At 40.8% G+C, this 14,617-nt stretch overlaps 1 protein-coding gene and 1 long non-coding RNA gene across 4 annotated transcripts in view; one reads left to right on the top strand and one right to left on the bottom strand.

Annotated features, from left to right (window-relative positions):
- LOC102159091 (uncharacterized) overlaps window positions 1–14,617 on the top strand; it is a 421,098-nt gene that overhangs the window by 371,482 nt on the left and 34,999 nt on the right. The window lies entirely within an intron of this gene.
- On the bottom strand, window positions 756–3,775 carry CLEC14A (C-type lectin domain containing 14A). The gene has a single exon (XM_005666193.4). It carries the CDS (start codon window positions 3,732–3,734, stop codon window positions 2,253–2,255), a length of 1,482 nt encoding a protein of 493 aa, XP_005666250.1. The 5' UTR covers window positions 3,735–3,775; the 3' UTR covers window positions 756–2,252.

Raw genomic sequence — 14,617 nt, 5'->3', positions numbered from 1 at the left:
AGTAGTCCAAAGGAAGAACAGTAACCTTAACCTTAGTTAGTTCTTAAGAGATCATGCTTGGCTGGCCTGATTCTGCCATGGATTCAAAATATTATGGAAAACATCACAGCCAGAAATCAAAGGAAATTATGCGAAGCTTGGTCTGCAATTTCTAGCTGTCAGGAAGTCAAATATGAAAACATATAGTTTTCTCTAACTTTTTCCTGATCTACTCACATGGGGAAATAATAGGGAATGACAGCTAAGTAATTGAGCTGACACCTATTTATTCTTTGCTAGGGCATTTGCACCCTGAGATTTGAGATTTGTAATGCTACCAGTGGCATGTTGCATAGTAAGTTAATGATGCATACTCTATTGCATTGTAACAATGATACAAGGGTACTCTAAGACAAAGTGTGTGTATACACATTCACAAGGACAGATATAAATACTTCTAGATATAGCTAATTCTAGATATAGGTAATTTACAGTTCAGTTATAGATGGAGCTATTTTTCAAGTTACAAAAGTAAGCACCATGTATTCTATTCAAATAGTTGCCTTCTCTATAGAGAGGTCATATGGTAAAGAACAAAGATAAAACACCACAACTTAGGTGAACTGAGACACTCTGAGAAGATGGGGACACTGGGTAAGCCATTTACTTACCTGGTTTTAGTTTTGCTTGTGAAATGACTTTATGTCAATTCCTCTGAATGTTGTTAACTCTAGCTCATTTCTGACGTTATTTAAATATAACTATTTAGACATGTATTTAATATATGAAGAAAATTACCTATTATTTTATTCTTTTCATGTTACAATACCATATGTTATATATGCATACATACATATATATCATTCACTATATACTCAAGAACATCAAAATGATTTTTACAAAAATTACAGTATAAACTTTTCCCTGTTTCCAGTCTTCCTGGTTACTCAGCTTGTTTCTCTGTCTCTGTCCCATGCACCAACCCCACGCATTTAGATTTAGGTATTAGCATATTAATAGAAGTGGTATATCTTCTAGGGGTCTCAGTCCTAGCAGATAGCTGATTATTATTATTATGTCTTACATTTTTTAGAGGAATGCTCCATTTCAATAATTCTATAATACTCCAAGTCATAATGAGAAGATAAATTATTTGTACTTTCCACTTATTTCTTATACTAGTAGTTCTTATGGAAAGCTGCTTACCTGATGCCTTTACCATGTAGAATCATGTTAAACTGTGCTCATCCCACCCCATGTATGGTCACTGCACACACTTTCATTAAAAGGCAAGGAAACGGTTTGGAATTCAAAGTTTTCCATGGATTAAACAGTGCAGAAGAACTTAGCAACTTTGGAGGAATTTCAGCTTACTTTTGCTTTAATGTACCCAGAAGATTTCTAATCAATACTTAGCATCAACATTTTAATTGAAAATTAACATCACCATAATTGGAAGTGAGGATTGGCATCCTGATGTTTAAGAGAGGGCTATTTGGCTGGGGAGGTCATTACACAGGAGAGCACAAATATTGGAAGAGGAAAACACAAATCATTTGTTTCCTTGAGCAAGGACACACAGTAAACACTTGAAACTGGTGGTCAACTATAATTTCCTTCTAGAGCCAGCAACTCTGGCAACACTACAGTTTGGATTTATAGCAGAGCACACAAGTAACAATGACTTTGAAAGTGAAGTATGAAAGAACCAAGGAAAAAATTCTTAAAATCTACTCCTCATTTCAAAGACCTCCCCCGTCAATCTAAAAGCAGGAGGCACCCAGGCTGCTATTCCCAGCATGCCCTTCAGTGTTATTCCTGAACAAGTATCCTCCAGGAAACCAGTGATATTCGAGTCTGGGTTATCAACAATCCTTTATTTTTTTGCCTGGGGACTTCAAACCAACATATTTGTAGCCTGAACAATGTAGGCAGATTTCCTTTCCATTTTGGTAGAAAAATAAAATAAAAAAAATTTTTTCTATTTGCTTCCAGTGTCTTAAAAAGTTCAATCATTTCTTCAAATCTCCCAGAATAAACACAAGAAAATACCTGTCCCTGGCTCCTGAATACTACCCTAAGGCACTTCCACTTCCTCCATCTTCAGGGAAGGAGTGTCCAGTCCAGATTTGGCTCCTCAGTGGAGGAGAGGGAATTTAGGGGAAGGGGAATTTCTGTAGGAATTATCAGTTCCACAAATAAGTTCTTCTCCTTTTCCCTTTTCATTGGAAGTGAAAAACTCTGCTCACAAGTGTTTGCTGTTTTCAGTTTCCCTATGTGTCACCAGAGCCAAGAGAAGACCCTGGCCGCGAAGCTCCCTCTACTCTGTTCCACAGACCACAGTCCTCCACCTTCACCCCGTTCTCTGTGCAATGTGCGGAAGTAGAGCTCGGAGCAGTGGCCTCAGCATCACTATCCGTGCCCTGTGGGGCCAAAGGCCCCTTTCTTGGCTGAGGAGAAGGGCTCTTGTGGAAACAGAGTTTGAAGAGCCCCAGCACCGTCACGGTCAGTATCACCAACACTACCACCGCTATGCTCACCAGTATGAAGACCACGGTGGAGGAAGCATCGAAAGCCTGGGGATTGTCAGAGTAAGATGTGGAATTAAACTTGGGAATCACAGTTCCCGAGGAGGTGTTGTCGGCCTTTGACTCTGTTAGAGGAGACATGTGAAGGGTAGATGTCGTGCTCTGGGCTCCCCATCGAGGAATCTCCTCGGGAATAGATGTTGCTGAGCTGCCTTGTTCAGGGGCATGGGGTAGCTCTCCTGGCTTCTCCTGGACACTGGGTGACCACGTTCTCTTAGGTACAGCGCTGGCTGCAGTGGCTTGCGGGTGCCAGGTGGGCACCCTCGTCCCCCCAGGGCCTGGCTGTCCTTCCCCTTTGGTTACACAAGAACGTCCATCCTTCCCCAGCATGAAGCCTGCAGCACACTCGCAAGCAAAGCCTCCCAAGTCGTCTAGGCAGTCAGGGAGCTCCGAGCATTTGCCAGCTCGGAGGTACCTCCCAGGACAGGGACAGAGCACGGCCCCTGAGGGTATCCCGTCCCAGCGTGCGCCGACCCCATCCACCCTGCAGGTGGCTGTGATGGAGAGCTGTCCGGGGCAGAGCGCACTCACCTCGGTCCCAGGGGGACTGAAGTCCAGTGCTGCGCTGTACAGCTGGAAGGGCGCGCGGTAGCTCAAGTTAGAAGCGGCCCCAGGGCGCGGAGCGGGACACAAGCCCTCAAACTGATACTTGCACAGGTAGCCGTTGGCACGTCCGTGGCATCGCATCTCCTTCCAGCCTGCGGGCTCAATTCCCCCAGTGGCCTGGAGTCCTGCGCAACTCCGAGCGGTGCAAGAACGTTGGGGCTCCTCGACCCATTGCAGCGTGTCACTTTCCGACTCGCCGACGTCGTCGGGGGACAACCAGGAAAAACCCCGCAATGGCTCATTCTCCAGGGTGCAGTGGGATCGTCTGCGCTCCAACGCCACCCAGAAAAGAAGGTCTTTGGAGCCCCCTCCAGGTCCAGGGCCCGCTCGCAGGAGCGTGAGAACCGCACGGAGCTCGGCGCCCCCGCGCACCGTGCTGAGTACCCCGCCCCGTAGGTTGCAGGCCTCCTCGGCCATCTGGCGCTTGAAGGTAGCATGGTGCAGGCTGTAGCAGGCTCCCGAAGCCAAGCAGACCGCGCGATCGGCAGTGGGGTGCTCACCACCGCCGGGCCGGGGCCAGAACGCCTGCCAGAAGAGGCACAGGGCGAGGGTTGGCCTCATCTTGGAGGCCCAGCTCCTACAGCTGCTCCCAGCTTGGATCTGTCCCGCCCGAGGGCTTGGAGCTGTCCCTAGAGCTTGGTCACCGCCCCCCACAGCTGGCTTTCCCCCGCACCCCGCCTCATCCTACTCCCTCCCGGCCCCTCAACCGCCAAGAATCCCCGCCAGGGTCCTGGCGGCAAACGGCTTCCCTTGGGCCGGGACAGGAAATGTGTCCTGAGTTCTGCCAGGCCCCGTGCAGCCCTAATTTATTCTGGGGTCAGGAACACAGCTGGCGCCAGGGCACGGGGAACGAAGTCCTCCACCAGAAGGTCAAACACCCTGCGTAGAGCAGGAGAAAAAGAAACTTTCGCCACTGGGAAGAAGTGTATCCCTCCCCCCAGAGAGTTTCAGAACCTCGGATCTCTGAATACTTTAGCCTAATAGCGAACACTGGCAGGAAGGGCTGGAGAAGAGGAACTTGCTGACCGCCCACGCCCGCCCATTGTGTTTGGTCCAAAGCCATGGAGTTGGCCGCACAATTTGTAGACGGGTCCAGCCTTTGTCCTGTACTGTGGAGGAAATAAATGTTGTGAGACTTATAAACATCTCTCCTCACTACCAGAGGCAGCGCTATGTAGCTGCCAGAGTCTTCCCAGCTCTGCTTCTCTGTGCTGTCGAGGGAGATTCAGGCGTACTAATTGCTAGTCAAAAGAATTTAGGAGTTCCTTTTGGGTATATAAAGGGGAAAGCCTGCTTCTTTGCCAACGCTTGCCTTATATTTCTTTCTCTTTGAAATGGCCCTATTGGTTCATTCAGGAAAGGAAATGTATTTCTAGGCCTAAATGAAAAATAATGGCCATAGACCTTAAATTATGTTGTTTGGTTTCCTGACTGCTATATTGGCTGAGAATTTCTTCAAGCTTATAGGTTATATATAAATGATACTGTGACCTGTTTGAGAATAACTACCCAATGTGTAGATTTTATCCTTGAACTATTTTAATATTTTCTCCTATGCTTATGTGCCAATATTTGTAGCAGTAAGTTGTAAAAGTCCCCTCTAAGGGAAATGAGAGCTAAAAATCCTTAAGAAATTAAAATATTATAATTTGTATTGCATACTGTAAGAAAAATGCTCTGCTGCTTAAAAATAAGTGAGCCATTTTCTTCAGTGTTCCAATGAGTGTTTTTAGTATAAACACTTCAATGCAACTGAAAGTAGCAAGGAATTAAAATCAAGTAAAGGAAGGAACGTCAAACCACACTATCTGTGAAAGGTTTTCTTGCAATTTAGACACTGTGCATTATTTTAGAAAATCTATTATCTCTCTCGGTTCACAGTGACCAGATAAGTTGCAATCAGAAATACATAAGGAGTTTCAACTAAACCCTCTTCACTATCCATGCTGCTTGAAAGTTGCCACTCTGTGGGTAATGCCCACCATGCTGCTTTTAAACTCACTTGTTCCGGATTGGATTGTTCTGGGTAGTGAGGAGGGGTAGGAAGGAAGTTTTCAGGATCACATCTGTGTGCTCCTACCCCATTTTAACCACTGCTTTCTCTCTCCTCTTGCAAATTCTACATATCTTAACAAATGATAGTAAACACCAAGGATAATCATCATGCTTACTTTGCTTTTGCTGACTGTGGAGTTTTGCAGCAGGTGTTCTCTCCTACCCCTGCTGTTTCCCAATTTGAAGGACAGGAGTTCCCGTCGTGGCGCAGAGGTTAACGAATCCGACTAGGAACCATGAGGTTGCGGGTTCGGTCCCTGCCCTTGCTCAGTGGGTTAACGATCCGGCGTTGCCGTGAGCTGTGGTGTAGGTTGCAGACGCGGCTCGGATCCAGCGTTGCTGTGGCTCTGGCGTAGGCTGGTGGCTACAGCTCCGATTAGACCCCTAGCCTGGGAACCTCCATATGCCGCGGGAGCGGCCCAAAGAAATAGCAAAAAGACCAATTTGAAGGACATTCATTAGTCCTTCATTTCAGATGCCTGAGAATCATCTTAAACATGACTTTGCATTTAAATTAATGCCTTATGAAAAAGGAACATGAAAGTCTAGAAATCTAATTGAGTGGATTTTAAAAAAGACCTAATTACTTGGGCCAACGCTATATACCTTTGCTATCCAATGACTGTGTGTTGGTAAATGTTTATGTAGTAATGTGTATTTTCATAAAATAAAACTTCTACAAATCTAAGTAGTCAAGGAAAATCTCTTAGATGTTTTAAACATCTCTTGAGATGAGGTGAGGTTTTCAGGGTAAGAAAGAATGATTGAAAAGCTTACAGTGAATATATATATCATCTCACCCCCTGGCATCCTGCCTAGGGAGGTGGGATATTAGAAGAAAACATAGTGGCCATAATGACTGCATATCACAGTCCTGGCCATGTCTGAAGAGATGTGAGAGGAGTTAGAAAAAAAAGTTAGCTTCAACTAAGACCTATATCATTTTGTTATTAATTACTTTGTATTGATCTGTTTATATCTAACACATTTTGAAATATAGTAGTATACTTGAGAAAACTAGAAATGAAGGAATGTTTTCATTTTTATTATTTATTTATTTTTATTAACAGCTCACTTGATGGAACATTTATTCTGGCAGCTGTGGGTTTAGTGCTCATGGCTGCCCCTGTAGGTTAGTCTTACTTATGTGCCCATTTTTCAGATAAGAAAACTGAAATCTAGTAATCATGTATATAGTTAGAATGGGGTCAAATGAGCAAGAATGAACCCAGGGGTTCTGAACCTAGTGCCTGTGTTCCTTTTTTTTTCTTCTTTTTTAATGGAGTTAAAATTCACATAATGTAAAACTAACCATTTTAAAGTGTACAATTAAGTGACTTTTAGTACATTCTTAATGTCAGGCAACCATCATCTCTATTAGTTCTAAAACATTTCTATCATTTCAAAAGGAAACCTTATTCCCAGAATGTAATTTTGTGTGTGTGTGTGTGTCTTTTTGTCTTTTTTAGGGCCACACCTGCGGCATATGGAAGTTACCAGGCTAGGGCTCTAATCTAAGCTGTAGCCACTGGCCTAGGCCAGAGGAACAGCAATGCAGGATCTGAGCCATGTCTATAGCTCATGGCAATGCTGGATCCTTAACCCACTGAGCGAAGCCAGGGATTGAACCTGCAACCTCATGGTTCCCAGTTGGATTCATTAACTACTGAGCCATGATGGGAACTCCCTAGAATGTAATTTTAAATAATGTTATTTAAGATCATTATAGGATATTATTTTACCTTAATTAGATTCCAAATATTTAAAATTCTGACAGTAACAAGTGTAGATCCACAGCCTCTTTTATATGTTACATTATGAGAGAAACAACTTTGCAAAAGCTTGCCATATTTTCCTAAAATTGAACATTTACATAATCTTGACTAGTACGTCAGTACCTAGGTATATACTCAGAAAAACTCTTGCATATGTATAAGACAAGATAAATTAAAAGATGTCAATATCAGCACCGTTGAAAAAAACAGAATGAGTCCAAATGTCCCGCAAGAGATGGTAGATAAATAACCAGTGGTACATGCACTCAGTGAATATTATATAGCAATCAAAATGAAGGAAATATAGCCACAAGGAACAATATGAATTAATCTTATCAATACCATGTTAAGTGACAAAAATTCCAAAAGACTACACAGAATCTGATATTCTTTTTGTAAAATTAAAAAACCGTTAAATATATATTTGTACATTTTTAGGGAAAATAGTTAATACAATGAGATAGAAGGAACCATGAACATAAGATTGTTGGTGATGGATCCTTTGGGTGGGAGAGAGAAGAAGGATGAATTGGTAGAGAAATGGTATTTGATGTGGGCTGCTGTTAGATTCCTAGCTTTTGTTTTGGATAGGGGTTTTGTAGGTGGTTATTCCATTATTAAAAATAAATAAATAATTAACAAAATTAAAAGTGGCTTTATCTGGACAATGAGAGAATGACATGAACCAAAATTTATAATTAATCTGACTCTGAGCAGCTGAGTTCCAAAATGTAAAATATAAGTCAAGATGCTAAGTATATTTTCAAGAAATGTTGTCAGTATATTTCCCTTTGATCCTTACAGTTTTTCCAGGTCAACATTTCTAAATTTAAGCCAATTATTAATCTGAAAAAGTATAATAAAGGAAATATTTCCAGACGCTTCTAGACTTTTCAGACAATCTGTGTATTATTGTCAAGAATCACATATAGTATTTATTTGCTCACTGATTTATACAAAGCCATCAAAGAACTAGAGAGGGTATAGAAGGAAAATAAGTTTACTCCAACATTTTCATTTAATTATTAACTTTAAATTATCGAAACAAAGATGGAGAAAGTTCACTAATCACATCCCAAGTCATCTCATAAATATATAAAGTTGTTGGTCTTCACTGAACAAATTCCATTATTGTTTAAAGAAAACAACATCTGGGTCTTAGCATATTTCTGAGTTCACCAAAAATATATAAAAATACTTCAGAGGAAATTGAAAAGAAGACAACATTCCATTAGGAGAACATGGCATTCAGAAGCTAATCTAAGTTAGAGACTAAGAATTGTGATGATTCTTTGCCTTTTAGAACAGTATTGGACCTTAACAAAATGATCAATAGTCAATATCTTTATATTTTTAACTAAGTAAATTTTAAATTCGAAATCTCATGTGTCCATGAAGCGCTTAATGAATGATAAAATCTGGTCATTTTATTTTTTTTGAAAACAACTTCTAATCGTCATTATGTAATGACCCAATCAAGATATATGATTTGACTCTTAACCTGACATATATAGGTTCATAACCTAATAACTTCATATCCAGCTGAATAGATAGAGACTTCCTTTAGGTGGCATTGTATTTAAGTTATCTGCATACATTTATATACAGTCAGTCATTTAAGAAATGACAGGTACTCTTTTGGTTTAGTACAGAAATAAGAAACTTTAAAAACCATTAAACTTTCAGCTTTCAAACTGCTCTCTAAACAAAGGCAGTGCTGACCATATTCCATGTACCCTGGAGGTAATATAAAAAAATTATTCTCTTGTGGTGGCCATTACAGAATTAGTACATGTCCTCACTGCCAAGTTTATAATCAAGAAATAATGGAGCAATGACTCATGCACACAAAAGGCTTGTTATAATCCAAATGCCTAGCAAGTTCTAAAGTATAAATATTTATTTTACCACTCAGATATTTTTTCCAAATTGCCTACAGAGCCAGTTTATGAGCCACTCTTGAAAATTAGTCTCATTACTTTAAAATCACACAAATACACACACACTCTCTCTCTCATATCTTACCCAGACTTTTTTCTGACCGATCACAGTGAAGGTGAAAACAGTAGGGTTAGTTAACATCATCCAGCAAACAAATAAACTACAGTTGTATGGAGGTGGGGAATGATGGGTGAGTTGCTGACCTTTTCCTTAATTAAAGTTTGGCATCTATCTGATCAGATCCATAGAACTTGGAGTTCATTATATCCTGGTCCTGGCCCCTTTTCTCTTCCCACCAGATACTGTCTACTTCATGTAATTGAATCACATATCAGTCCATGGCTTTGGATATCATCTCTATGCCAGTGATGCCCAAACATATCCACACTCTATTCTTCTTGACTAAGCTCTAAACTCATGTGTTCACTAGGGACTTATATACTATATCTCATAAATATTTAAATTCCCATTTCCTAAACAGAACTTTGGTTCTTACCTCCTGAGCCAGGTTCCCAACTTGCTTTCATCATTTCCATTAATGCCACATCTGTCCCCCAAGATGCTCCCCCACCAACTGGTTGGGTTTTTTTCAGTTATATGTGACAGAAATACTGCTCAAATTAGCTAAATGCAGAAGGGGATTATATGATTCGTGTAACTGAGACAAATCCTGGAGTAGTCCCAATAGTCAAATGGAATACTGCCGGGACCACAGAAGCCAGGAGATGAATCACAAAAGGATTTGTCACAATCTTTCTCCCTTTCTCTTCTCTCTTCATGGCTGTATCCTCCCCTGCTTCCTCCTTTCTTCAAATGACCTGAACAAGACCACTGGAAGTTTTCATGTTATACCCTTATAACATTCCAGTAAAAGAGAGCCTTCTCTAGCTCCATTAGCAAAATCTCAAGAAAAGATTCTGATCAATCTAGCTTCAGTAGTGTGCCAGGCATTTCTTCAATCACTGTAGCCAAAAAGATAGGACCCTGTGATTAGTGATTTTTTTCAAGGGGGAGAATCTGTATCAGTTAAATGTAAGGAATATTCGATTCTAAGTCTACAGTATATTTTGAATAGATCTAGTTCTATGTCTTCACTTTGATCATCCTAGTTGGCCCCTGTCCAGGGTCTTCTCACTTTTCTGCCTGCATCATTCTGGACCCCACGGAATTCACTCTTTACAGACTCATCAGGATGATCTTTAATAACCTTAGCATGATTTCATCTCTATCCTGTGTATATCTCTATTTCTCTTAAAGCTCAAATCCTTACTGAGACCTACAAGGCACTGGCTTCTAAGCCCCTTCCTAGCTTTATCCTCCAGCACCTAAGTAAGCTATTTCAAGGCAACCTAATCTCTATTTCCCCACCAAGTAACTCTAACCCTAGTCTCTTTCTACCACACCAACCTACTTTGTTTTCTTCATAGCAATTATCTTGTTCATTTATTTGACTGTTTTTGCCTGTCTCCTACTCAATGTAAGCTCCATTAAAAAGGCAGTACTTGTCACAAATGAGTACATGGATATGACCGAATCTACCACCATTCTCCCCCTTGCTCATTATGTTCCAGCTACACTAGCCTGTTCTGTGTTCCTCCAGAATACCTCATAATTCTTAGACAATTTCTGTTTACTGAAATCATTTCTTTCTTATCTGTTTGATTTTTTTAAATTATGTCTTTTAAAATTGTGGAGTAAAATGTATATATAGAAGTGCCTAAAATACTGATGTATGATTTTACAAATAACCATGAGGCCACCATCCAAATTAGGAAATAGGGCCATTTTAGGATTACCACTTCTTTGGGATATTTCCTCTCTGCTCTATTCAATCCCAAGGCAACTTCCCTTACAATTCTCTGAGGTGAGAAGAGTTGGGTTTACTGCTGGTTCACCCTCATCCTCATATTAAGGATGCAGCTCAGCTAACTGATAGGTTTCCTTGGGTTTAGACACTTGTCCTTTTCTCCCCATGAGTTTAACAAAACAGAAGTTCTAGATCACTAGGATTGGCAGCAGATGTCCCAGGGTAAGAGTAAGTGGTCTCAGTGCTCACTTTAGGTTTTTGTGTTCTTTCTTCCCTTTTAGAATTCAACCTGGCGTGTGTGTGTGTGTGTGTGTGCGCGCGAGCACCTATGCACATATATGAGAGCATAATATATATATTTCATTATTGTTTGTTGTCTCCTTTGAGAGAGTTGATTTCTTAATTTGGGTTCCCTCAAAAGCAAACCCTGAGACAAGGTTTTGGAGCCAAGTCATTGATTTGGAGGTGAGGCCAGAAGTCGTTAGCAAGGAGTGAGATAGGGAAGTTAATATAAGAGTTATAGTTCTGGGCAGTTAGGGATCACTAGTGCAAGGAACTGAGAATCTATGAAACCCAACTAAGTGTGTCTCACCGAGGGGTGGTAAAGCTGGAGTATTTATTTATAAATTCCTGTCCCTCAAGCAAGCAGCTCCAGGGTATTTTTCCAGCAATCCCTGAGCCAGTCATGCATACTCCAATATCCAGGGAAATACCTTCAGGCAGAAAGACACCAAAGACATATGTAGCATTCACTATTATTGGTCTCAATAACTTAGCCTGCCATGTTCTAAACTCTGAAGGTTGTGGCTTCAACATCCCCTCACCAAGCTCCAAAGTGTATATGGAGCCCACACTAAATTTCATCTCATGTATCCTTGTACTTTTTCTTTTACATGACCTATCACAAATGGAAGCATACCATTGTTTATTTATGGGATGAGATATCTGTGTCCTCCAGTACCTTATTACTCAAATGCCAGCAACACTGGCATTAAAAGGAAGTAATTAGAAATGCAGAATCTCAGTACTACCCCAGACACAGTGAATTAGAATTTGCATGCTAACAAGATCCCCAGGTGATGTGTATGCACATTAGAAGTTTGAGAAGCATTGCTCTGCCAGACTGTATTTTCTTGGGGGGTAGTGGTTGTGTCTCTCTTCTTCAGCCTTTATCCCAGGTCCCTACTAATGTAGCTAAGCTATAGTAGGCACTCAAGATATAACATACCACACGGGGCACATGTGTGTTGGCACATGCATACACAGTACTCACATGATAAAGTGCCAGTGACTTAGCAAAAATGCTGAATATTAGTAATTAAACAAACAGAATTTTCTACATTTTTGTCATGAATCAGGTCATTATACCATTGGTCCAGCAGTTCCAATCCCATTGGTTAAATGTGTTACCCAGTAAATTGATCCGCAGAACTAGTTTAGGACCTGTTTACTAAGAAATTCTTACTGTAGCAAAAGCGGCACTTTTATTTAGGTCTCTGAACATCTTACTGTGGTGCCTGATCCAGCCCTAATTTCATGCTATGATCTGGTCTGGAGGGATTTGTATGGTAAGTGTGCTTGATCATCAGGGCATGCCTTAAGTCTGAAAGTGTGCATTTTCTATTGATGACTATGGAATTTCCACTTCACAGAACTGGAAGAAGGAGGGGAAAAATTGCAGCTACTTAAATTCAAATCCTATTAGGCTTATCTGTTATCACTTCATAAGTACTAGGGATAATCAGCAGTTACCTTAGCATTTACCTCATGGAGGCAGAGACCTTGAAATTATTATTAGCCAGATTTACTATCTGGCCTATTTTTATGGGCCTGAGTATCTGATAACTTCTCCTACCCCTGCCTAACATATTCTATATTAGCTTATCTATTCCAGATATGTGATTTATTCTTACTACTATATAGCATTTCAAATATGATACCTTCAGAAGATTTTTGTTTGCTTTTTGCTTTAGCATCCAGAATTTCTGTTTGAAAATAGCAGTGATTTAGGCAAAATCTGTTCAATAAAATTGGATGCCATAAATCTTTTTGGTACTCTACTTCTTTGTTTTGTTCTGAATTCACGCAATACGACATGATTTATTATAGTGAGGAGAGAGGGAACGTGCTGCTTGCTATACTGTAGTTGCAGTACACAGACACATCTATGGCAAACTGATGATCATTGCTATTATGTTTTTGCTCAATTACACCTTTTATGAATGGTCTTACTGTGGACTTGGCCTTACCGTTATTGGCAGTTTAGAACACCTTGTACCAGCTTCCTTTCACTACCTCATATTTAGCAAGGGAGTCACAATTTTAAAATGTGCATACATCATTGTTTAATAATAACCCTTCCTCGCAACTGGGCAGGTGCTAGCAGGAAGTCTCACTGGGCAATCCTCTTGAGAATTATAGTTTTCCTGGTCTTCTATTTAACAGGGCCACCCCGAGTCATGGGAGATGAAAATGGAAGGCAGGGAAGAAATTTAGAAATGCATTGTCCAGGAGTTCCTGTTGTGGCTCATTGGTAATGAATCCAACTAGTATCCATGAGGACATAGGTTCGATCCCTGGCCTCACTCAGCAGGTTGAGAATCTGATGTTTCGGTGAGCTGTGGTGTTGGTCACAGACACAGCTAGGATTTCTCATTGCTATGGCTGTGGTATAGGCCAGCAGCTGTAGTTCCGATTAGACCCCTAGCCTGTGAATTTCTGTATGCTGTGGGTTAGGCCCTAAAAAGACAAAAAAAAAAAAAAAAAGCAAAGAAGAAGAAATACATTGTCCATTACAAGCTGAGTAGTCTTGAACAACATAGCACTCTTGGGTTAGTATCTGAATGTGCATTCAAAATGAGGAGAGGGTGGCATGGGGGGCAGGGGGAATGCAGTGTACCTCTTGTGGGCTTTGGGCCTTCTGCCCAGCGGCAAGGAAAAGCAATAGGGGAAAAGGCTTTGTAAATCCCTCCTCACTCACTCCTGAACCTCCTTGAGGATTAGTAGGATTGTGGAGAAAGCAAATTTCAGCACGGAGAAGGATTTCTTCTTCAGCAGCAGAACAAGAAATCCTCTTTCCCTCTTTCTACTGGGAGAATTCAGAAGAAGCTCTGCTGAGTCCTCTTTGCTCAGCAACAGACACACCATGACTTTGCTGCACCTACGAATCTCAACCCAGCAGTGAGAGGGCAACAACTCTGGCCTTTCTCTGACTCTCTTTTCATGGTGTAGACTTGTTAGCTCTGTCTTATCCCTCCTCACAGATGAGGGGTAAGAATTCAATTTGCTGGTCTCTTGAAATAAGCAACCTTTCCCTTTGCCAATTCGCTGCCTCTCCAACTCTTCTCCACCTAAGACGTTTTATATATGTGTGTGTGTATAATACTATATATATTTATATGTATATCAGTCAACAGGGTATAAATGTAATATTTTTATTGTTGAGACTATGTTTATATTCAGGAAATTATTTTGTTCTCCTCAGTTTTTGAAACCGTTAAAGAGAATACTATGGATTCTTTTAAAAGAAAACAGAAATATGAAGGAGGTGCTAGAGGCCAAAGTCCTTTGGATATTTTAAGTTACTGACATGTCTATCAATAAGAATAATGAGAGGGTGTTCTCTGGTGGCCTAGCAGTTAAGGATTCTGCATTGCCACTAATGTAGCTTGGGTTCAATCCCTGTTCTGGGAACTTCTGATTGCCGGGGTATGGACAAAACAGGAGGCTTTAAGGGAAGAACACATGCAGAAAGAGAATGAAATCATCTCAAGTTCAGCTTGGGGTGGCTTAATGAAAACGAAATAGTAAATGCTAGAGGGAGAGCCAAATAAAATGTTAAATCTCCTAATTTTTTTATGCTACTT

The sequence above is a fragment of the Sus scrofa genome, chromosome 7, assembly GCF_054392235.1.
Source record: "Sus scrofa isolate SSC_HxYL_T2T_F1_AM1 chromosome 7, Sscrofa_HxYL_maternal_Yorkshire_Landrace_v2.0, whole genome shotgun sequence".
Lineage (NCBI taxonomy): Eukaryota > Metazoa > Chordata > Mammalia > Artiodactyla > Suidae > Sus > Sus scrofa.
The sequence above is the reverse complement of the archived record's forward strand: the minus strand, read 5'-3'. Positions and strand labels throughout refer to the sequence as shown.

Coding starts and splice junctions, on each gene's coding strand:
- CLEC14A (XM_005666193.4), bottom strand. CDS start 3,734: ATGAGGCCAACCCTCGCCCTGTGCCTCTTCTGGCAGGCGTTCTGGCCC.